The sequence below is a fragment of the Python bivittatus genome, unplaced genomic scaffold, assembly GCF_059951505.1.
Source record: "Python bivittatus isolate LINGU-HERP-01145 unplaced genomic scaffold, Pbiv_v1 ctg000070_np1212, whole genome shotgun sequence".
NCBI classification, from domain to species: domain Eukaryota; kingdom Metazoa; phylum Chordata; class Lepidosauria; order Squamata; family Pythonidae; genus Python; species Python bivittatus.
The window spans coordinates 30799156-30825137 of NW_028277034.1; the positions used below are offsets into that span (position 1 = coordinate 30799156).

At 35.0% G+C, this 25982-nt stretch overlaps 1 protein-coding gene across 2 annotated transcripts in view; it reads right to left on the minus strand.

Annotated features, from left to right (window-relative positions):
* Positions 1–25982, minus strand: part of FAT4 (FAT atypical cadherin 4) — a 126333-nt gene that overhangs the window by 39187 nt on the left and 61164 nt on the right. For both annotated transcript variants that reach the window (XM_088132875.1, XM_088132874.1), the window contains exons 6-10: positions 24730–24904; positions 15026–15206; positions 10285–10535; positions 4803–9152; positions 2495–2599 (exon numbers count right to left, since the gene is read on the minus strand). In XM_088132875.1, coding sequence (XP_087989001.1) covers positions 2495–2599; positions 4803–9152; positions 10285–10535; positions 15026–15206; positions 24730–24904 — 5062 coding nt within the window. The remainder of the gene's footprint in view (positions 1–2494; positions 2600–4802; positions 9153–10284; positions 10536–15025; positions 15207–24729; positions 24905–25982) is intronic.

The window sequence follows — 25982 nt, forward strand, 5'->3', positions numbered from 1 at the left end:
CAGTCTCCTGGTTTCTAGCCTGGTGCCTTAACCACTAGACTGAACTGGTTCTATAGGGTGAGGTAAAGATAGGGTGAGGTGGACAAGAGGCAGCTGCATATGGCAGCTGTTAAATGTGGATTATATAGTTTGATGCTGCTATATCTTAAACCTGTTTGGATGAATTTCTATAACTGTGAAGTTATAAATATTATTTTATTAAATAGAAGTCTTGTAGCAGGATTTATGTGCACTTAAGACAGATGTGTTCTTTCTCACCCATTTAAACTTTTATAGTCCAGAGTAATGTAACAAATCCTCTGTCTGTAGAATTTGTCTATCACTTTTATATAATTTGTATAAATTTCATTAAGGAATAATAGATTATTAAGAATTGGCAAATGGGTGTTATTACTATTGTTATCATCATAATCATCATTATGATGTCATTTTAAAACTAGCTTACATGGGAATCTCCTCGAATTCTAGCTCTACAATAAGAACCTTGTTAAGTAAGTTGGGAAAAAATATATATTGGACACAAAGTCATGCAGTGACTCTTACGTTGAGTCCTTATGAAACTTATGTGGAGTCATTATGAAACTAAGAATAAGAAGAAGGATGAATGAAGTTGGTCTGATTTTGTGGAGTTGAGGAAAATGAAAGCGTAGGTTTAATTATGAATGAAAGGACAAACAGGTATGTCAGAAAACATGAACTACGTGGTACTGTGAATGCATATAAAAGTAGGAATGCATATAAAAGCTTGGTGACACTTGGGTGTTAAATTCCAGTTAATGCAGAAAAGAAAAGAACTACATATGAGTTTGGGAGAAAATTGGACAATATTCTAAGTAATTATAATCATGGTAAAAGTATTCTATTACCATAGGTACGAACATATGAACAGAAATTAGACAAGAGGGCACACTAAAATAATTGGGACACTTAGATAGCCAACAATGTATGAGAATGGTGACCGGTGAGAAAAATGTCTGTTTCAAGTAAGTGGTTTAAGCATAAATTTATTCATATGGAATAGGAAAAATGTAAATCTAAAAATATTGTTGATTTGAATGTTCATGATGAAATATTGTGAAAATTAATGTAGAATACAAGAGTGATGAGAAAAGCGTATGGTTATGAGAGGAACGATAAAAGATGCATAATGGATGGAAGAAGTGAAAGAGGCTGAAGGGAAATGCATCTAAGAAAATAATTGCTGCAAAAAAATGAGAATGAAATAAATATATATGTATATAGAGAAGAGAATACAGAAAAAGAATATAAATAATGAAATCAAGGTACAGGTAAGGTTAATGAGAGTGCAGAGTGATTTTGATGGATTTTTTTTTTTAATTTGAAAATGACTGAAGACAGTAAATAAGGAGACTCCAGTAGATTGTATGCAGAAAAAAAGTGATGAAGCGGTTGGGAGAAAACTGAAATAAGGGAGAGTAGGACCGAGTATTTTAGAGATTTCTATGTAATTGACAGTGAAACATCAAGAGCAGAATTGAAGCAAATGCTATGTTTATTTTATTGTAATTCTTTGATTGTTTGATTCTATTGCCACCCAGAGCATTAAAAAAGAGTCAGGTAGCATATAAGTTTAGTAAATTATTATTATTGTGCTAGTAGTATTATAAATGGTAGTGTCTAAGAAAAAAATAACAAAACAGAAGTTGTAAATGCTGTGAGAATGCTGAAAAATGGCAAGGTTGCAGGTGTAGATAGTATAACTGGAGGAATGTTAAATATGGATTGCACTGATATAAAACAGATTTAGCTATATTTTGTTTGCTTTTCTTATATTATAGCTTTTATTTATTTGGTTTACCATTTCTTACTCCTTTCTGCTGTTTATGTAAGGTTCCTTATCCTGAAAGGACAAAGCATGATGGGGACGCATTTATGTTTTCCTATGGAATTTGCTAGTTTGTGAAACTTCTTCCTAAGATAAATGCATTTCTTTTAGTATACTGTTTTAGTGGTCTACTGATTGCCTCATCTACAAAAAAGATATTGTAGTTTTGGAAAAGAGCAGAGCCAAAGTAATCAAGGGACTGCAACATTCCACAAAAATTGAAGAAGTTAGCTTATTAAAAATGGAAATGTATAAAATTTAGTTTAGTACAGACAAAAATAATATAGGGAAGAAATTTGCCTTTTAATGTTGGAAGTTAAGCTTAAGTTAACACAGAATAATTTAACTGACTGTCAGGAGTTACCTTAAAGAAAGGGTTAGACAAATTGATGGGGGAAAGGCTACCAAGCGGACTGATCAGGATGACCATATTCTACTGATTTGGAGTCATATATAGTATGAATCTGAATATTGTCCAGTTGTTGGAGTACAGTGGATGAACATGCTGTTATGTATTGCTTATTGGCACCTGGCCTTGGATTTAAAACCAAAAAATGCTTGGGTAAACTGCCCTAGAGACTTGGGTAAAAATGGTAGAGTTCTCTAAGTGAATCTGAATGAAGCAGAAACAGAAACATTCTTTCTCACCAAACGGACAATGACAATAGTATCCTTCTACTCCATTTTGACAGGATCCTCTGTTGAAACAGGGATTGCATTCACAATAATTGATAGTGGAGTCACAGATTTTTCCTGAAATATTCAAGAGATCTAAGATTATAAATCTGTTCTATGTGTAATTACATTTGCTTTCAAAGTGCACTCTCTCTCTCTTTTTCTCTCATTATATCCTGTAGTTGAACAATCACCAAATGACTAATTTAACGAACATACAAGTGGCTCATCTTCAGGGTGTTGGGTCATTTTGCCCATTTCAATTAAAATGGGAGGGACCAATTAACAGGTATTTCATATTGCAAATAGCAAAGTTTAAATGTGTTAGTATGGGAGGAAAGAGCCATGACTTTAAAGGAAGAAGAAATCAGACCTGTATCCCAGTTTTAAGTCTCAAATAGAAGTTGCACCAAACTCAGTGGCATGAGTGATCTCCTTATCCATGCCATACAGTGCAAGCATGAGGAATGTGGCAGGAATGGCATTACAGCCACTAGTTAGCATAATACAACAGGGATGGAGAAAGTTGACAGTTAAGGCTGCAATGATATGCCTTGTTATCTCAGGATAAGTATTATTGCAATCATTCAGGCTTACTTTTGGATAATTTGATTTTTTTTCTCTACTGAAACACAGTCAATGGGCTGAACATATATTTAAATACAAATTGAAATTTGAAGGCAACATTAATACATAGCAGGGGGATTTCATATTTCTCTACCCCTACTCTATTCCTCATGAAAATCTACTTCCAACTTCCTTAATTCTGTAAGAGAAAAAATATGACATTACCTATATCTTTTCTGAAGCAGAAGTAAAAGCTGCTAGGGCAGGGTCACTTTCCAGCATTAAAATGGCACATTAAGAAAGAATCACAAACCCTTGCTAGCTTGCCGTAATGTTCCTTTCAATTTCCTAATTCTATTTGAAGAACATTCTATTTTTTTTTTAATTATCCCAAAATACAAGTAGAAAAGCACATAACCTATAGTTCTGGTCTTAAGACTTATGCTTCCCTCTCTTTTACTTTTAATAATACAATTATTCCATGCTGGGCAATGGAACGGGCAAAATAGCATGCTCCGAATACTACTGCACATATACACATGCATTTTTATGTGCATATATGATGTAGATGTATATACTTCCAAAAATGTATGCTACATTTTTACACACATATAGACATAATCATGTTCCAATATTTATGTTTTACAGATGAAGAAAATTAGTGTTATAATGTAGGAAGATGTCATCTATGCCAAGAAACAAATATAACAGTCCAGCACCTTCATTAACTACTATGCATGAACATGGTTATTTAACCTCTGGGGCTAATGACCCAGAGTTGTGCTGTGGAACAGGTATGCTGCTGGCCAAATAATCTGATCTGCTGAGTATATGCGCAACACAGTCTCATAACTTACAACAGATTAATTAAATCAGTCAATCAGTGATGAATAATTACTTACAGCTTCAGGCTCAGCAGGCAATTCTGATGGAATTTAGACAGAAAAATGCAACAGGTGTTTTTTATGCCAATAATGTTTTTAGACAACATATGTCAGTTGCAGCAGGCTTTTTAAACAGAGATGCAGCTGACAGGTCTTGCTGTTTCACCTTCGAAATGTTACTTGAAATCCTTTTTATGAATTAATACATTTCGTACAGAGGCTCAGTATCCTGATTCTTATACAAAGTTATCAGATGGACAGAGTGGAACTCTGCCAGCTTTGAAGTTGATCTGTTTCTGGCACATCTCAGAATTCTAATTTCCAAGGCAAGTCTCCAAAGACTACAGTTTAATTCTTAAATCTGCAAATGATATTATAAAATGCAGCTAAATTTCTAAATTTCAGTCTAAATGGAATTCTCCTTAATATAGTAATATATAATATGTCATGCATATGGAAAACTAAAGATCAGACAAAAGGTAAGGCAAGGCTATCCTTTTCATGACATATGTAGTTTCCTTTAAATCGTATGTTTAAGAAGAAACGCCTGTTTGATTATTATGAAACACTCTAGAAACAGATTTGTTGCTCACCTTTGTTTATGCAAATGATAGATTGGTCAGGAAAGAATACAATTAATATTATTAATGTTGACAGCATTTAGTGCTGATTTCTTGAGAAAGAGTGATAATAACATTGGGGGTATGGCTCAACTATCTTTAACATAATCAGTGTTTTTAGAAAGAAGAGTAAGAACAAAAAACCAAGCCCATAGATGCCATTTCTATTTTCAATTTATAGGAACTGCACACGCAGAAAGAATGTCTTACCTGTATAACCAGTTTTGCAAATGCAGTTGAAGTTTCCGGGGAAGTTCTGGCAGAGGGCGCCATTTTTACAAGGGCTGGACAGGCATTCATTTACATCCCTCTCACAGGCTACTCCAGTAAACCCAGTGGGACAACTGCAAGAGAACCCTCCTACAAGATTGTGGCAAGTTCCACCATTGTGGCAAGGGGATGGGAAGCATTCATCAACATCGGTTTCACACAGTGCTCCATCATATCCTGGCATGCATCTGCAGGTAAAAGGCTGAAGAGGTTCATTTGCCATGATAATGACTGGGACACTGTCATAGCTTCTTAATTTAGGACTCACGCCTAATTTCCTCAAGCAGCTGCCTCCATTTTGACAAGGGTTCTGTAAGCAAGAATCATGATCCACAGATTGTATTTGAACACCACTTTGGCGAAAGATCATTTCTTTGATACTTTCAAAGAAAGTAACCACACTGCCAGGATTCACATACTGGTAGTTATTCCGCTTCACTGCTACCATCAAAAAAGTTTGATTGTTGTCCTCATACACCCCATAAAGTTGTACTGTAGTTCCCAATCCAGTTAACTGGGAGTTGGCAATCCGCAGAAAATGAAGATAGTAATTAGTCAAAAATTCTTTCAAAGATTGCACATTAAGACGAAGAAGGATGCTGTTATCAATTGTGGTGTTACTGAATCCTGAGAAGAAAACTCTAATGACACTAGTAACGGAGTTGTGCAAGCCATCATTGCTTAAGACTGTCAGATCAAATGTTCCATCTGTTGATCTTGCCAGGGAATTCAAATCACAAGTACTTGGTGGAATACTGAAGAGGCTTGTAACTCCTGATGTGAGGGAACATTGAAAGGTGTCTAAAACATCGGGATCCTGAGGTTTTACACTGCCTAATGTTCCTCCAGGGAACAGATTTCCATAATAGTGAACAAAGATCTCTAAAGTTCTAGGTTGTGATGGGTTATCATTTTTGTCAGTTACCTTTATGTGTACTGTTCCTGTGGAAGACATCTGAGGAATGCCCGAGTCTCTTGTAATTACTGACAAATAGAAATCACTGATTTGTTCTCTATCAATTTCTCTAGTTGTGGTTAAAACTCCAGCTGTACTGAGACTAAAATAATTGGTAGCTGTGCCACTGCTAAGCAAATAATAAGAAAAGGGCCCTTGATTTGGAGGAAGATCAGGGTCAGAGGACTGGAGTGTCATCACAAATGTTCCTGCCCGATTGTTTTCCATTATTTCTCCTTCAGTGGTAGAAAGTATGGGGCCATTGTCATTGATATCTTCCAAAGTTACTAATAATGAGGCACTTCCTGTTGCTGATGGAGTTCCTGAATCAATTGCTAATACAGAGAGATTGTATACTGGCAATGTTTCTCGATCGAGTTCTGCAGTCACTGTAACTTGTCCTGTCTGTGGGTTAATAGAAAAGGCACTATTGTTGTTCCCATTACCAATAAAATAGGAGAACCTGTTCCAGCTAGGGAGAGAGTCAGAGTCAAAGGCACTTACAAATGTGACATGGGTCCCAACAGGAACACCTTCACTGATTCGTACACTGTAGGACTCCAAGTTGAAGATAGGGGGATCGTTGGCATCTAGTATTGTGATATTCACAACAACTTCATCTATATCTGCACCACGGATGCTCCCAGCATTTTTTGCAAGCACTTTCAGAGAGATCCTTTCTTCCTTTTCTCTATCAAGAGGACCTGTGACGTAAATCTGCCCACTACTGTCATCAATCTGAAAACCCTTTTTTCTGCTACTGCCAAATATTAAATAGTGAACATCTCCATCAATCCCTATATCACGATCACTTGCAAAAATTTCTCCTACAACAGTTCCTTTAGAAGCAGCTTCAGAAATCTCAAAATAGTAAAGCTTAGAAACAAATCGTGGCACATATTCATTTGTTCCTCTTAAATGTATGTTGACATTGGCGAAGCTGCATTTCTCTTCATCAGGAACATTAAATGCTTTTATAGTTAAATGATAGTTCTGCTTGGTCTCATAATCTAGGAAGCCTTGAGTGGTTATAATTCCAGTGTTAGGATCAATAACAAACAAGTCACTGTCTGAAGACTGAACCGTGTATGCAATCACAGCATTATGTCCAGAATCAATATCCGTTGCATTGAGATGAATAACAGTTGTCCCACTAGGAGCATTTTCTAGAACACTGGGAAAGTACTCTTCTGAGCTAAAAGTTGGAGAATTATCATTCACATCAATAACATTCACAGTGATGCTACAGTATCCTGTTCTAGCAACCCACCCTCCATCTATGGCACTTACAGTAATCTCATGCTTTTGGCATAACTCATAATCAAGGGGCTTGGCAAGATACAATGCACCAGTAGATGAGTTAATTGCAAAGCTTCCAGCCTCATTTCCAGAAGAAATATTATATTGGATTACTCCATTCATAGCAGCGTCTTTGTCCCCTGCTGACATAGTCCTGAGAATCGCCCCAACAGCATGACTCTCAGGAACAGTAATACTTATATGTCTTTCAGAGAACTCTGGTGTATGATAATTTTCCTCTGTTACTGCTATCAGTACAGGCACTTCTGATGAGAGAGGGGGATTACCTTTGTCCTTAGCTTTTATTTTTATTAGAAAACTTTTATTCATATCATTCATCAATGAAGATGCTACTGAAATCCATCCCGTCTTACTATCTAAAATAAATTTATCTGTCAGGTTGTCATTTGAAATGATGTATTCAATTTCTGCATTCAGACCAAAGTCTTTAGAATCAACTGCAGTTACTTTAATTAGTTTGGTCCCAATGGCCACATTTTTAGTAACAGGTGTAAAATATTGATTGAAGACAAACTGGGGTGCATTGTCATTGCTATCTACAATATTTATAGTCACTGTAGTCTCACTCAGCAATGCAGGGCTGCCTCGATCTGAGGAGATAACTATAAAACTGTGCCTGTTAAGATTGACATTGTTAGAAGCACTGGAGTTTTGGAACTTTAAAGGTTGCTTACTGAAAATCTCCCCTGTAGATGCATTAATTCTGAAAAACTCTGACTGGGATTTTATGAAATAGAAGATTTGTCCATTGGCTCCCTCATCTGGATCTGTGGCAGATATTTGGGTCACTCTGGATCCAACTTCATTACTTTCAGGATAATCTAAGTAGTAAGATGGTTTGGTAAACCGTGGAGAATTGTCATTGATGTCTGTCACAAATATTGTCACATCTGTGCTAACAGTCCATCCAGAGTCATGTGCTGAAACTCGAATTCTGTAGCGATCTGTATCTTCTCTGTTTAGAACCCTGCTAACTGTTATATCTCCTGTGCTGGGATTTATAACAAATGGTATATTTGTATTCCTTATTGAATATCTGCTGATTGCATTTACTCCAATATCTTCATCTGATGTTGTAACTCGTGTAACAGTGTAGCCCAAAGGTGCATTTTCAGGTACAAGAGCACTAAATATCTGAGAAAATTTGGGTGCATTGTCATTTTCATCTAATACGTTGATAAGTACTTGGACAACTGCACTCTGCGTAGGGGTACCTCTATCTGAAGCTTTTACAGTTAGGGTGTATTGGGCTACTTGTTCCCTGTCTAAAGGTCTGACACTTCTAATTTCACCAGTAGTATGATGAATAGTGAAGCTATTCTCTATATTACCATTAATTATTTCATAATTCAATTGTCCATTTGGACCACTATCCTTGTCCACTGCAGTTACAGTTATTATTTTAGAAGGTGAAAGGTTCTCCAATACTTCAACGAAGAATGGATCTTGTTCAAATAATGGGGCATTATCATTTATATCTATCACTGTTATTTCCAGTTTTAAATAAGAAGAGAATGGCGGGAAGCCCATATCTCTAGCCTCAATCCAGACAATGTATTTCTGTACTGCTTCATAATCTAAAGGCTGGCTGATTGATAACTGCCCCGTTAGCTGGTCAATGTGAAAGGCACCTCCAAGGTTGCCACTAGCGATATGATATGATAAAGAATCACCTCTAGATGACATCCCAGTAACAGAAGTGATGAAAGTGCCAATTGCTTGGTTTTCAGGAAACATGAAATTGTGCTGTTTAGTATGTACTTGAGGAAAATCAGCTCTATTTACAAATCTTACAGTCACAGTTGTAGAATCAGTCTTTTGGAGAAAGCCGCCATCATGCACGTTAACAGTAAAGGTAATTTCAGATGTTCCAGAAAGTCTGTCAGCCACCATAATTGCTCCTCTTGCTGGATCAATGTGGAATTTTTCAGAATTCTTCCCCGAAAGGGAATAGTGAAGCTTAGCATTAGGGCCAGCATCAGCATCTGTGACTGTCACTGCAAATACAAAAGTACCTACAAAGAACAATTAAAACGCTTGCATCAGTGCTATAAAAATGAATATCAGTAATTTAATCAGCAGAGAAATGTTGTTTTTTAAATAATATTGAATCATCTTCTATCACCAAAAAAAAAAAAAAAAAGTTTTAGGGCAGGAGTTGATGAATGTTTTTGGGAAAAAAATATTCCCCAACATTCAGGGCAGCAAACACAATGGCACTGGATTCTGAGCAATCATATTTATATTCAGCTGCCAGTTATAAGCACATGCATATATTTTGTGGTATTTAAAAAAAATTTGTACTGGCTTAACTGTTTCTTAAGTTATTTTGTTTCAACCAAAGATTGCTTTATGATGAATACAAGTTTTTTCCCCCTTAGAAGCAAACTGTTGCAATTTGAAATGCCTTTGACAACACTGCTTTTAACCATTTTTGGTCAGGAATCTTCAGCACGTTAAATATGAAAATTAAACTTACTGAAAATTGGAAGTATTAAACAATCTTAAAGAGGGAATAAATTAATTTATTACTACAAAATTTTGCTCCAATAAATATATGCTGAAGCACATTGTGACATGTTTATTACAAGTGGATTCTGATCCTGTCTATATGAAATAAGAAGTAATTACCACTAAGTTGAGTAAGAACTATTCAGAGTTAAGCATATATACAGTAGATATGCAATCTTAATTATGTGTAAATACAAAGAGTGATAATAAATCTTAATAACAAGAAAAAATTGAAAAAATATTAAAATAAGAGAAGAAAATACAATTCTATTTCTTTAATTTTATTACAACTTGGAAATCTCTAGGAGACAACCTCATTATCTTTGCCCATCTATCTTACAATATGACAAATTTTAAAAAGTGTCTTTAGTAATTCAAAACACTTTTTAAGTGTTTTTAGTTTACAGTCTCTTCTTGAATTTGGTAGGCTGCAAACATAAACTTAGACCATTGCTCTTAATGTTAGAGACATTCCTTTATGTATTCATAGGATAAATCCTTTATGCCTACCAATCTTTTTAATTTTAACATTCTTGTATGTAAAATACTCAGGGATTGGTTTAATCACATTAACTTTTTTCCTTATTATCTCCTATAATTAGATGTTTTAGTATCATGCTTCTATTATTCTCTTACCTGTACTTGTTGGTGAGGGTATATGAGTGACGTAAGGATGATGCTGAAATTTAGGGGGACTGTCATTGACATCTGCAATTGTGACAAGAACACTTGCTGAACTGGAGAGAGCAGCTGGAATGCCACCATCCTTGGCTACAATGATCAAAGTGTAATTCTCTTTAGCCTCTCTATCCAACAGAGCACTTGTAATGATTTGTCCAGTGGAAGGGTTGATTGTGAACTGTGAATTTCCACCACTAAGACTATAGCTGCATAAATTCAAAAAGGAAACATTTTTCATACTTATTGGGGTGTGAAATATATGGATTTATAATTTATATTTAAATAAATCGTATAAACTGGTAATCTTCTCCAATGCCTGTATTACAGAGACATTTGTACTTGCCTTACCATTACTGCATAAATACCCAGTCAAATCTATACTTCCCTGCTGCTCTCAGATCCCAACCCTGCTACAACAGACAATGTTGCCAGGTTCTGCACAGCAGTGCTTAAAATTTGTCGGATGATGACCTGTGCCATAAAATAGACTTATTGAACATCTAGTTTGCTATACTAGAGTCCTCTGTAATTCCACTTACTAACCTTTGTGCTCCCCTACACTCTTCTAATGCTCCTATCCCTCCTTTTATATTCTTTTAGACTCTATAGATACTTTTTATATATACTTTCTGTTTTAATACATATATATTTTTATATCTTCTAGGTTTTCATAATTTTTAGACTGTAATAAAGATTTTATTTAATTATTTAAATTAATTAATACTTATATAGTCTATATATTGTCCGTATAGGTATAACAACTTATTCTGTATATTATTTCATAAGATAAGAAAAATTAATATGAATTGGGTAGTAGTATAGTCATACCTTTCAAAACATTTATTGCATATATATATACACACAGTACTTATATACTGTATGTATGTGTGTATGTGTGTGTGTGTGTGTGTGTGTGTGTATAAAGGAGTTCAGCACAGTTATAAATCAAAGAATCATAGAACGTAAGGAATGGAAGGGATTTTAGAAATCCTCTAGTCTAACCCCCTTTGTTCAGCACAGAAATCCACTATGATAAGCATCCTTGGCAGATGGCCATCCTTTTAAACATTTCCAGCAAAGGAGAGCCCACTGCAACTCAAGGCAGTCTGTTTTATTGAGGAACAGCTCTTACCACTAGGAAAATTACTAAAAAGTTATTATCAAATGCTGATAATTATTAAATTTCCTACTAATTTTAACTCAAAATAAGGTATGAAAAGAATAGAAAATAACTGAAATATTCCATGTAAGAAGCATGCCTGTAGAAGAGTAATATAATCAGTTATTGTTATATGACTTTTATCAGTTTTATCAGTTACATGACTTTATAATGTACAGCTATTCGTACAATAAACTAAAATCTGTGAAGAAAAGCATAGTTCTTGTGGTTTAGTATGCAAAACTTTAACAATGAAGATAATTTCACTGGGTTTCTATTATATTACACTGTGTGTTCCACTGAACATGAAATGGCAACCGAAACTGTTATAATTTTCAGCGGTGGCTATGCATTGTATGTATGTATGTATATATATATATATATATATATATATATATATATATATATAACTCCCCATGTTTTTATACGGCACACATTATTACTCTTGGGAATTTTTTCTTAAAGGAACAATTGGACATGATATCATTTGTTTAGATGTCAGAAAACTACAAAGTGAATTATTATATAACTCAGAACTGAATTCATTTTAATCATAATCTGACACAACCGTTTCCCTAAAGTCTACAAGTGCTCATGCATACACTTTTTTGATGCTATCAAGAAGGGCTGCCTGGTTGGGAGATTGTAGAGAAGAAATGTTCAAGAAAGTGAATACTCAGTAGCAACACTTCCCTCTCTAAATATTTCATAAAATTGATCCCATTCCTTATCTTGATTTTGATTTGGTCCCATTTGCACTCTCAGTGGCTAAAATAAAGCTTAATTGATAGGTTTGACCCAGTTCTAGCTACAGAATATATCACAATGCAAGATTTATTGTTCATGAATATTTTGGGTTTTTCAGATGTACAGAAATATAAGAGTCCTACTAGATCAGATCAAATGCTAAAGGAACTTGACTTCCTTGAGTATCTCACTATCACAGCAAGCAGACAAATACTCCTTCTGCAGGTTGCCCAGCAACTATTATAAAATGGCATACTATTTTTAAATATATAGCAGATGTATACTAATTGAGAGACTGACAAATGGCTTTCTCAAGAACTAGTCCTATAAGCTAAAAAGCAGATTTTCACAAGCAGATACCTTTCAGTAATATTAAAGTGCAGGTCCCAAAAACATTGGAATGACTAGGAATTCTGGAAATTATGGAAGGCACAAATTTAGGGAAGGCTGAGTTAAACTATATTAATATGAATTGCTATGATTTCTGTAGGAGTGAACTTCGGAGTGGAAATACAACCTATGAAATAAATGCCTGGCCTGAATTTTTTGAAGTCACAGCAAAAATTAACAAAATAGGATTGTGCAAAAATTTCTTTACTAAAAACAAAACAAAACATAGGGCCTAGGAAATTAAAGTAACAAAACTCTATTTTCTAGTATTATTTCTGTATACCTGTAAGGCTTTCTAGAAATAATTTTCTATAGAATAAAATTATGTTTAATTAAAAATTTCATTTTACTACATTTTAGACAAACGATAGAGATGGCAGCAGTGCTACAATTTTAAGCTTGTTGGCAAGCAAATAACAGTATCTTAATATTCTAAATTAAGCATGCTTAATTTCATTTTGTATTTTAAGAATGGGTTAGGGTTAGGATTAGGGTTAGACTGATTACTATTTTGAATTTGCTTCTTAGAAAAGGCTTTTACATTTTTTTAAAAAAATGAGGCAAGCATCTTAAATTCCATTTGTGTGTTTTTGGGAAACAACAAACTGCTGTTTATATTAACTGTAATGGAAAAGAGGTTATTCTGGTTTTCTTGAGTGACAAAAGTTATTAGAAACAAACATGGAGCTTCTCTGCATTCTATTAAAAACACCTAACTCCACTGAGTAAAATGTTCAATCTGCTACTGCCACTTAAATTCATATGTATGCCCCCCACTCCTGGTAATAATAAATTACAGGAATTTATTATCCTAATTTCCCAGGAAAAAAAAAATCAGTGTGAAAAGAAATATATAAAACATCGGGCCATAAAACTACCCAATCAATACTGGCTATTAATAAACTTTCTGACTGGTAGGGAAAGAAATCTTCCTAATTTGTTGTACACAAATTCTTTCTTTAAAATCTACCTCTGGAAAAAAAAAATACTATTTCTTGTCCTACAATTGCTGTTGCCAACAAATCCAGAAACCTTTAGTATGTACAAGTTATGACTATTTATAGTTTCTTATCCAGATGTTGGCACGCATGCATGCATTCATCTACTCCCTCACGCCCTCCCTTCCTTTACCATTTTGTAAATTTTAATGATATTACATTGGGCATTAGCAAAACTCTCATGACAACTCTCAAATAACTATCAATAGCACAAGAAATTTCAGGGAGAATGTGATTCTTGTGGTTTCATGTGAGAGCTTACAATATTATTGTCTTGGGTGCGGATGAAGGAGGTCCTAAATGGATCTGAAAGATAACTGCACTCTTTTGCCAACATCTATTCTTATTTATCATTCATTTATAATTTATTTCCCATTGGACAAATCCTTAAATGCCAATAAAAACTGATTTAAACTGTTGATTTAGGCTTATTTATTTATTTATTTATTAAATTTGTCCCCCACCCATCTCCCCCCAATGGGGGACTCTGGGCGGCTCATAACACATTAAAACAATAAATAAATATACAATTAAAGCCTATAACAATTCACATTTACAAAAATAAAAGGGAAAAAATCCAGGAGGCCAATGGTTCAAGGCAGCAACACAGGCCACTAAGGGACTAGCCAACCCCACACTTGATGATCCCCCTCCTCGCCCCAGGCCAGATGGCAGAGCCAGGTCTTCTATCATATCAATTTAAAAAAATTAATAATTTAAAATAATTTAAATTAATGATTCTCAACAAGATTTTAATGTAGCAGCATGGTATTCACTAAGCCATCACTAAATGTAGGATGATACCTTGTAAATCAAGAAAAAAATGCATGTTCTTAAACGGTATGAACATAATTTCAGTCCATAAGAAATTATATTATTTCTAGCATTTGGAACCTTTGCCATTTCTCAACTATACTTTTCAAAGAACATTACTATATACTCATTAAATGCCAATGGAGAAGGCAGAAATAACACTCTTTGCCAAATAGTTTCAAGCCTATCCCTTTGTCCACCTCCTTCCCAAAATAAAGCTTATGTTCATCTTATAAAGACTGCTACTTTATCACAGCGATTATACTAGTAAGTTGATGGAACTAAGTACCTCAAAACAGGGTGAATTCCATGACCCTAGAGATGACATTAACATGGCACGCTGCTGCCTCACACCATTTTGCAAAGTTGGTATACTGCCATGAACGATAAAAGTATTACAATTTATACATATACATTTTGCATCATTTTTATCTGTCCATTTCAGATGAAGGTAAGGTATAGGAAAACTGTTCAGTGCAATATCAAATCGTCAGGCTGCATTAAATCAATTCAAGGATAAGGTCAAAGAAGTGTGTTCTTAAAAGAACACGCCAGGAAGCATCAAAAGCACCAAAAGAGCAATTCATACCTGATGACGGCATTCATTGAGTCATCCATATCTGAGGCATTTACAAGCAAAACATCTGTCCCTGTAGGTGCATCCTCTGGAATGGTTTTGGAATATATATTAAAGGCAAACGTGGGCATGTTATCGTTGACATCATCTACTTTGACAGAAATAGTTCCAGTACCAGTAAGGGTAGGAATTCCTAGAGAAATAAAAAAAGATTTGAAATGCTGGAGGTTATGTAAGGTACAATATTAATTCTGGATATGCCAATCCTTATTTGTTATATCACATTTAACATGTCACAATTCACCATGCTAGAAAGCTAAAAAACTTCAAAAAACAAAACAAAACAAGATCTCTTTTGTTTTAAAACAGGTCCTACAATAAAATCACACAGGAAAAGTTTTGAATGTCCTTCTGTGAAGTGAAGTGTTTGCTGCCTGAAATTTAAAATGATGGGTCATTACTGACCTGTAACAGGTTAATTTGCTGACTGAGACTGTTCACATCATAATGTTGCCTGCCCAGGTTTGTACATTTTGGTTAGTGAAAACCAAGCTAGAATTTGATGACTCCAGAATGAGAAAGACAAGGGAAGGAGAGTTATGCTCAGAAGCTGCAGAAAATATGTTTAAAAGGGTAAAGCCATTTCTCTAATATTAGGGGTAGAGAAGAAGAGTAATCAGGGAACTGACTGGAAAGGTAAGTAAGTGGCTCAATGGAAGTAAAAAAAAAAACAGGAAAGGATAAAACCCTCTCCTTCTCCTTTCCTAAATCTATGCTGAATTTGTTCTCTCCGGCAACAATGTTTGTATGTATGTGTGTGTATATACAGTACATAGACACATCTATATGTATGCATAGTGTGTGTGTGTGTGTGTGTTTGTTTAGCTATGGTGTAAAACAAAACAAAACAAAACATAAAACAAAACATAACGTTCCAAAGGAATGACCTTTGCCCATACAGTTACTTAAACATTCTAAACATATTTAACGTATTTCTTTCCAAGTTTTGTCCCGTACTACATTTTCCATGCCTCTCCTCACTCTTGAATGTATATAGTCAGTCATGAACTATTTAAGCATAGGTAAAATAATCACATAACTCACCCCACACTTCTGACACTGAGTATGTCTTGCAGATGGCTGCAAGTCATTGTTGCTAAAACAGTTTTAGATAATTGCTAAAATGTAATAAAATTCAAGGAAAGTTCTTAGACGATAGATTTTTAACATCCAGGCAGCATCTCCTCTGTTTTCAGAAAACCATTTAAAATTATTAATCTTTTAAATGTTATTAATTTTAATTTAATTTAATTAATTTAATTATTAATAATAACAAACACAGTCTAGGTTTTAAAAGGGCCCTGACAAATTGCTTTCTAGAGGAACCCTTCATTGATATAATTGTCTATCTGGAAGGATTATGAATAATACTAACCAAGAAACATTTCCTTCCTGAAGGCCACCCATCACTTTAGTCATACACGATGACTGACACAACTTTCTTCTGAGACACCATGGTAAATGTAAAATGAACCATGGTTCACAACTGCTCTATGGTCACTAGGAGACTGAACTCAAAAGAAGTTAGACAGACTTAAATGCTGATAGTTATGCAGTAGTGTTGTTTGGAATTCTAGCAACAGATGCCAGGTTCTGATTTCTAGCCTTAATGTGTTTTGTGTTTTAGTGCAACTTAAGTTTCAGTATAGCTTCAATATTCTGAGTAGATCTGTGGAGGTTGCACCACTGATCTCTTAACTTAATAGAAGTAATTAAGATATAATGCTTTCAAAATAAAAACAACAACCTAAAGTTCTAAAACATTAAAATGAAATGCTAACATTTCAGTAATAGCAAACTATATAGAAACTTACTTTTTTATGTAGAAATATACCATTGTAAGAAAGAAAGTAGTAGAAAATGTAAATTACTACAGAACAATTAGTTATAAGTTAATATTTGTTATGTTCATTTGATCTATATATAGAATCCAATGTGGTGATCTTCTGTAATTAATTATATTATTACCCTAAAGTATAAGAGCAACTTGACGGGATAAACTCTTTGATCAAAAGGAACAGGTTGCTTTGCAACAAAGCTGTAGTCAAATATCCACTGACTAGGATGAAATTTGCATCTCTAGAAAGCTTTAACATTCTTATGTAATGGACCAAGTTCCATTACAGTAGGAAAACCATGGTTTATAAAGACTCAGTGCCTTATGGTAGTTGTAATTATACATGCCCAAGAAGTCAATCATGTGCAACAGATAAAAACTGAGCAAACACTTTGCAAAATTAAGCACCTTATGTTTATGGTCTACTTATTTGATAGCGTGCTTTTTCTCCAGGGGGGGATCCCACACTCCCTTCTCTTATTTTCACTCAGCTACCACTCTGTAAGGAACACCGGACTGAGAATAGCTTGAAGACACCCAATGAGCTTCCATGGGTAGACTTCCCCGGTATCCTCAATACTAGTCCAACACTACACCACACTGGCGCTTACATGACAACTGTCGGATGCATGTGGCAACCTTTTTTGCTTAACTGCTGCCATTTTATTTCAACTGTTCCTTAAGTGAATGTACTATGTTGAATCATATGTTAATATAATAAGATTAAAAGGCTGTTTTACATGTCCAACTTTGAATATAAAATATAGTTGTCTAATATGATAAGGCCAAGCCATTTGTTGGAACAACAATTTGTTCATTTTATAGGGACTGTTGCAGATGAGAAACTGTGGTCTGCCAGAGTTTGCAGAGAAACCTTAACCATCATAACAGAGATTATTCTTGGAGTTGTGCTTCAGCAATATTAGGAAGCCACAAGCAGAAATATCCACAGAATCCAACAGCTTCATCATTTGCCTTTCCCCCTGCAGATGTCCACAAGTGTCACAAAGGCAGTTTGCCAAGCCTGTGACAATAGAGCATGGCCACTGAGGCAAGGTTCACACAGCATTTCAACAATCATACTAATGTCAAGAAATAAAGGATTAGGATACACAATCTTAGAAAATGAATAAGCCCCCTTCCTCATTGATGAGTGAATTCATTAAGGTGGTATCCCTCTGTTAGTTGCTTGAACCCATTTTTCCAGAATGTGAAACTGAAGGGCTAGCTGCCCTTTCTCCAGATAAGCCTGGCATTGCAACAAACATCTGTTCTTTGAGAGCTATGCTTTGAAAAGCTTCCTTTTTTCTGAGACTGAGTGTGTTCTTTTCATTCCAAACCTCTTTAACATTCAAACAAAACAAAACAGTGGCACATTGGCCTTAACAATGCACCTGGACAACATACTGAACAGGTAAGTTGGTCATTTTGTTTTGCTTTTTGTTGTTTTGTTTTTTGTTTTGTTTTTTTGTAATACAACTGCCTTAGCATACACAATGATTTTTTCTATCAAGCTGCTAATTATTTGGTTAGAAAATACTATAATTTTGGTATTATAGCTTTGAAACAAACGTATTTTACTTCATGCAAAATCCAAGGAAAGTTGAGAAGCCTTGGGTAACATTCTTGTTTTCCATGGAAACTATACCAGATTAGATACTTTATTATATGGGGGAAAAACTGCCATCCAAAACTCTGATGTGATGATGACCTCGAAATATTACTGATATAATCCATATGCCCAGTATCTGACTGGAGTCATATGATTTTATTTGAATGTTGTATCTCCTCCTCTCATGTCAAATCATTGTAGGCTTTGAATTCATACTTCAATATGTGGTGCATTTAGAAGTTAACTACAATGAAACAGATGCCCTGACAGTTTCAGCTTCATTTTTAATTTTTAATTCATGTATTTTATTAGATAGATGATAGGATGATAGATGATTAGATAGATAGATGATTGATAGATGGATGGATGGATGGATGGATGGATGGATGGATGATACAAGATATTAGGTCTTCTAACTATAGACTTGAAAAAGTGGTTTGGTCATGTCTTAAAATATTTTATTTACCCTTTTGAAAAGTTATTGTTCTTAAAAGGTATCACTCGGAAATTTATTCTGAGTATCCATTAACTAAGTCTGTCTTACCCTCTATGACTCCTGAATATCTCACAATTAACATTATTGGCTCAGGGTCTTCACTGCTGTATTCCAACAACACAAATAATAATAACATGCATATTCTAAAACTAATAGTAAATTCAGAATAAAATAGCAAACAGATAGCATGTTCAGAGATCAACAGTGACAAGTGAACTCTGTGCAGATTTTCATATTCCTTACCACAGCGGGGCATTGAGAAGGGATGGGTTTAATGTAGACGGGGACATTTTTTCCCCTCAAGGTTAAGTCTTTCAAAGGACTCTATCCCCATGGGCATTGCGGTATTTCTTGTATTACCCTCCAGTATCTGCACTTAAAACTATTGTTCAGATATGTCTGCCTTGAGGCAACCTTCTCTAACTTGATGTGTTTGGTTGTACAGGGATTAAAATACAACTCAGATTTCTGAAAGTTGTAATCATAATACAGATAAAAGGCACAGCTGAAAAAAAAAATACCATAAAAGATTTGACTATATAGTATCATACAAAACATTTTCCAAGAGCTCTAATAATAATTGTTGGTGAAGTGGTAGGACGTGATAGCTTGTTCAAAAAATCTCTCTTCAATGATTACATAATATGATATACGTAACAAACATTATTCAGAAACAATGCACATAGTTCAAACTATTCAATCTGATTGATTTCAATGGATTTTACTATATTTTTGATTGCTCCAAATTTTGGGTGGTGGGACTTCTTCTATAGAAAGCTATGAAAAGGACATTACACAATATAGTACAATATATGTAAAAAGAACACAAATAAATATATGTTATAATCTGACATAGTTTAAAGATTATGCATATTAAGTCAAATAATGTTACTCATAGTAATGTTGGAAAGACATACAAAATAGAAAGAGCAGTATGATGCAAGGGAAGGCACATACTAGAAATATGCAAACATTTTAATTTTAACAGATCTCTTTAAAAGGAATAGTTACTTGGAGACCACAGCATGGAATGCACAGGGGGGAAATTAGAACAAGTTTTTTTGGAAATGTGTAATTTGCCAAACCACTTAATGGAACCAAGTAAGCTGTAACAAATCAAGATCGTGAAGCAGTATGGTTTGGGTTTATTTTAAGCCTACAAAAGTATGCCGGGAAAGCATGCTGACTATAAATGTAACCCTTCGTTATACATAGAAGGACAAATGAAGCACAATATGGTTTTGTATGAAAGGCATTCCAAACAAAAAGACCAAACAATAAGTGTAAAAACTTATCAAGGTCATCCTAGCTACCCTATAATCTGGTTAGCAACATTGTTTAACAAAAATAACAGGCCAAAAATTAAGAAGGTTTTCAGTTGAGAAGCTGTTCAGCATTCTGTTTGAAACAATATTTCAGGTAACATTTAGGGCCATAAACGGAGATAGAAAGAGAGAAAGGACCTATATTTCATTTTTGACCCTAGATGGGGTGGCGCTTTCCCATTCAAGGGTGGTATGGAACTTGGGGGTCTTCCTGGAATCGCAGCTCTGCTTGATAAGCAGGCGGCAGCTGTGCCCAGAAAGGCCTTTGCACAGCTTCATGTTCTGCCCTTTCCGAGATCAGGGATCCCTTCAGACAGTCACTCATGCTTTGGTCATCTCGCATTTGACTACTGCAATGTGCTCTACCTGGGGCTGTCCTTGAAGACCACCCATAAGCTTCAACTGTCCCAGAATGCTGCAACATAGTCAGTGATAGACATGTCATGGTATGCCAATGTAAAACCTCTGCTTTGTGAGGAACACTGGTTGCCAGTTTGCTTCCAGGCACGATTCAAAGTGCTGTTCATTACCTATAAAATCCTACACGGCATAGGCCCTGGTTACTTGAGGGAACACCTAACTCACATAGCATCTGCCCAGTTTATTTCATCTAGCAGATTGGGTGCATTCCAGGTTCCTTCAATTAAAGAAATTAAATTATCAGGACCCTGTAAGTAACCCTTCTCTGTAGCAGACCCTGCCCTCTGGAATGAGGTTCCTCCACCCCGCATCTGAATGACCTCCACCCTGTGGTGTTTTGAAGGGCTTTGAAGACCTAACTTTTTGCCCAGGCCTTCTGCAAGAATGACTGAAGTCTCCTTTTAGAATAGTTTGTTTTCCTTTGTTCCCATCTGGTTTTGCCATCCTGCCATCTTTACCCTTCTTTTTGTTTCTTTTGTTTTTCTGGTTTTTAATGTTTTAAACAATTTATAAACTGTCCAGAGTCACTGAGAGTTGGGCAGCTTGATGGTGAAGGTGATGATGATGATGATGATGATGATGATAGATAATAAAATAAAAAACGGATGCCAATGTTTTAAGTCAAGATAAAAGCTGATGCTTTCTTAACAGCCAGTATACTATTTTTCCCATATTTTAAGTTTCAGTCTATGGATTATTATAAGCTTCTCTTTTCTTGTTCTTTTTTTCCTTCTGTCAGAAGGACAGTGCTACTTAAAACAGTGTTGCATGTATTAGAACTCATTAATTTTTTTAATGCAGTTGGGAATTGCATTCTAATTGCTATAATACTACTTCAAAGCACTGGTGCCTGATGCATTATTAACCACATTTCCCCTACATAAACCAGAGGAAAGAGTATGGGTGGTGCTTTAATCATGTACAAAATGGACATGTACCAAGCTTCCAACTTCATGAATTTTATGACTCAACTTCAATTACTAGACTTCAGATCAAGGGCTCCTGTCAATGATGAGCAACCTGTGGTCATCCAAATGAACAACATGCCCAACATCCCTGGCTAATCTGCAGTTCAGTAACATCTGGAAAGCTGCTCATTTCCCATTCCTGGCTTATATGAATCATAGCCACTAACAGCCGTGGGGAAAAGTCATCCCATGCTGATTTCAGCCACATAAATTTTATGCAGAAACCACTCATATCTGAGACTCAGCTTGTTATGACATTAAAGCACCACAAATGTTTAGTGAAAGCTAACTGCAGATTGAGCTCTCCATTCTCTGGAGCAATTCATGTTAACTTTTTCAACACTTGACATGAATTGAAATCACAAAGGAAGTATATTCACACACACGCATGCACACACCATAAAGGCATGTACACATGCATAGACATGTATTTATATATAGAGAAGCAAAAATATGGTTAAGAGCAGCGTAAGGACAAGAAAAGAACTCTATAAAAAAAAATTTTAAAATGCAAGTCTCTTTATTGAGGGAAACTGATTATCCTGCAATTCCAGAGACATTAGGAGGTACTGCATGTTTGCTTTCTAAGTTTTCCACAGTAGTCTCTGAGCCCAAGGAAGTAGGCAATAATCTTCTGAAGACAGTTTTGCAAAACGAAGTTGGACTACTTAAGAGATACCTGCATCGCAGTCTTATCTTGCTTACAGCTTCAGGAAACAAGATGATCGCAGAAGTTGAAAATGCTTATGTAATTGTTATACCAAAAACAGCTCACCAGTTACCTGACAGGACTGGCTACATAATAAAGGAAATAAATTTAATATGGCCAAGGGCTTTTCATTTTCCATTTATCTATATATCTATATCTATATCTATATCTATCTATCTGCTTGTCTATCTGCCTTATTTGATTTCATGTTTGTCATCACAACAAACAGAAAATAATTCACATTAAGAATTACTTACAAGATGATGAGTTGATGTCAATGTTTATATTCACATATGTCAGTCCTACTATATCAGTCACAGATGTACTTAGAGAAAGAAAATAAGCAGGCAACAAATGCTCCCAAAATTATAAAGCAGGCTCTATATAAGGAAAAGTATCATGTGAAATAACTGCTCTGTTGAAAATAACCAAATAACATTTTACAGGTAATAAAAACCAAAGTCCTTGAGGTAATATTTAGAACTTGAATTATTTTCAGAGATTGTATGAATGCATATAATTTTGACAAGCTGCTTTTAAAAAAAAGTTTTGGCCTGTAGAGCTTTGCTGAGAGGCACATATTAAAAAAAAATGTTTAAAAGATATTAAATAAATATTTTCCATGATACTGAACTACTACTTCATAGACTTTGCATGGAGAAACTCCTAGGTTCAGTTACTGCCATGTTCTCTATCTAATCTGGAAAGGGAAATAAACCATCAGATACTAACAGACATGGGGGGGGGAGAAGGTTGAGAGCTAGATAAGGAAAGGAAGTCCATAAATCCTTTTTTTAATCTGTTATTTTTTTGCTGTTCTCTTAATATTGTCAATTAGTTCATTAAAGACAATGATAGATCATATACATTTATGTTATATGAAGGTAATATAACTAAGTATAGTATAATAACCAAACATTAAATATAATGCAAATTTATATCTTTTTCACAATTAAAGTTTTTTTTTAAGGAAGTTGCTATATACCTGCCAAAGGAAAGCAGTAAATTTTTCTTCTTATCCAACAGAGAACTATTGAAAATTTAGCTAGCTTTATCTCTGGGTCTGAACTGGATTCAAAAACATGGCTTGTAATAGATTTTAGCAACACTGGAAGGACCTTAGAAATGGGACAATGAGATGTAACTTTGTAAAATTCAAAGGAAAACATTTTTTATTTATCAATTATTATTCCAAAAAATAAAAGGCAATGCACTTTGAATTCTGCTATTAACTAATGAAATCTCTGGAGTGCAAGAAAGTTGCAATAATTCCCTAAAGACACTTCTCCAAAACAAAGATGGATACTTTACAAGAGACCTGGAGATCAGGGGTCTCTTGCTACCTGCATGAGATAAAAGGATGAAAAAAGAAAAAAAATGAATCAGCTTCTCCTTAGTCTGAACATGCAATTGCCCTCAATCCAATTTTTTTAAAAAAAATTGTCTCTTTTTTGTGGCTTCCATAAGCTCCTGCTTGTCCAATCTAATTTCAGATACATATCATTTTCAAATTCCTATCATTCCTCTCTTTCCCCTCACAATCCCAGGGCAACCCTTCTTGGCATTTTAGCTAAAGCCAAGTTTGGTGTAGACTGACTGGTGTAGCTTCCAATAGTCTGAAACAAAAATTAAATAAATACTATAGCTTATTTGATAAACAGCTGAGAAGACCCCCTTTATTTGTCAGTTTACCTTAAAGCTAATGATTAGAATATTTTTAAAAAATATTCAGTTCATCTTATATGAAAACAAGAATTGCCACTCAGTGCCTTATGAATACCTTCCATTTCACAACATAGATGGAGCTCTGTGAAACAACCAATTTGTGAGAACAGTTCTCCACAGTTTGTGCCAATATCATTTCCTGTGAATCTCACCAACATAGCAAAAAGCTATCAAATGTTTGAGAAGACATTCAGAAACATCGTTACATGAAGCATTACATATGTTATTGTTGCATATATTATGCATATCATAATCTATACTGGAAATTCTGAAGTATGGAACAATATTTACAGTGTTAATGTGACTGTAACACTACAGACTTAATTATCTTTGACAGAGTTAGGCCTCCTTTGCATCTATTCTTTAGTGAAGAAACTGAGCCTTGAAAATAAAACAAAACAAAACAAATTATCTATCCACTGTTACAGATATTAGAGTGTAACAAATTGAAAAACATCAGTAGAATAATCCCTTGCTGATTGAACTTATTCAGCCATTAAAATGTAACAATGAGTGTTGAAGCTTATAGGTCTCTATGCTGTGTGTAAATTTGAGTTGGGTTACCTGAATCAACAGCTGTGATCAGCATGATATATTGCTTCTTTTTCTCCCTGTCTAAGCTCTGTACAAGGTGGAGCTCTCCATTTGCTGAGAGAGTAAAGGCACCATCTTCATTTCCATAAATAAGAAAATAGGTTAATTTGCTATTTAGTCCTTGATCATCATCCCTTGCCACAACCTATAGGAGCAATGAAGCACAACATCACTTTGAATATAATGTCTCTTTGTTTAGGTACTCTTCATCCAGACATTTTTCAAGTTTGTGGCCCTACGCTTGACAAAAATGCATCCATTAAAAACTTATTTAAATTGATTTAAAACAAAATTTATTCAGGATGCAAATTAATTACACATATTTTAAATATTATTTTCAGCTACTTAAAACTCTGAATGCAGCTCCCCTAACTGGAAAACACATATTAAACATATATTTGTATTATAGAAGCAAAAAGTTTATAATCAATATAGTCCCAAACCATCCACTGAGATTTCAGGCTATATATAATAATGCTTTCAGGCTATATAATAAAGCAAAAAATAAAGTTATAATGGTTAAATCCTGGTGACTCCATGGTCATGCTCATGTAGTTTTCTTGGCAACAATACAAATGTGCCTTGCTATTGCCTTCTTCTGATTCACACACACAAAGACACACAGATATTTTTTAGTTTAGCCTATAGCTCCTCAGCTTCTTGATGGTCTTATATCCAAATGCTAATCAGAAAGGCTATGCAAAGCTTTTAAACAAGGTGCTTTACAATATTTGGAATCATGAATGAAGTACCTCTCTCCAAATCATTAAAGCAGCCACAACTTTCGCAAGGCATGTCTGGCTGGGCAGTTCCCATCTGTCTATGGATACTTTTGTGAAATAAACTGAGATAGCTGAGAACTGTTTCTGAAGCACCCACGCAAGCCTTGCAAGACATCACTTTTCCAATGAACTGGGGAGAGATGCTTCATTTGCACTCCAAACTGTAGAATATCTGCCTTGTATCCCAACTTCAATTTCAGGCCTCCCTACTGGGTCTGGGAAAACTTCATCCTGAATCCCATCCTTTATTATCTCAGATAAGTGATAACCTAGTTGATGAAGGCAAGGAACAGCTTGTTTGCATATAAAGTAGTCTTTAGAGAGCCAAGCTTGCATAGAACAGTGGAAGCACGCTTAGGGTAAAACTGGGCTTTGGATGCATTTGGGGAATACTCACTAAAGTGTGCTGGAATTGTGTCCTTAATGGTAGCATGAAATGTT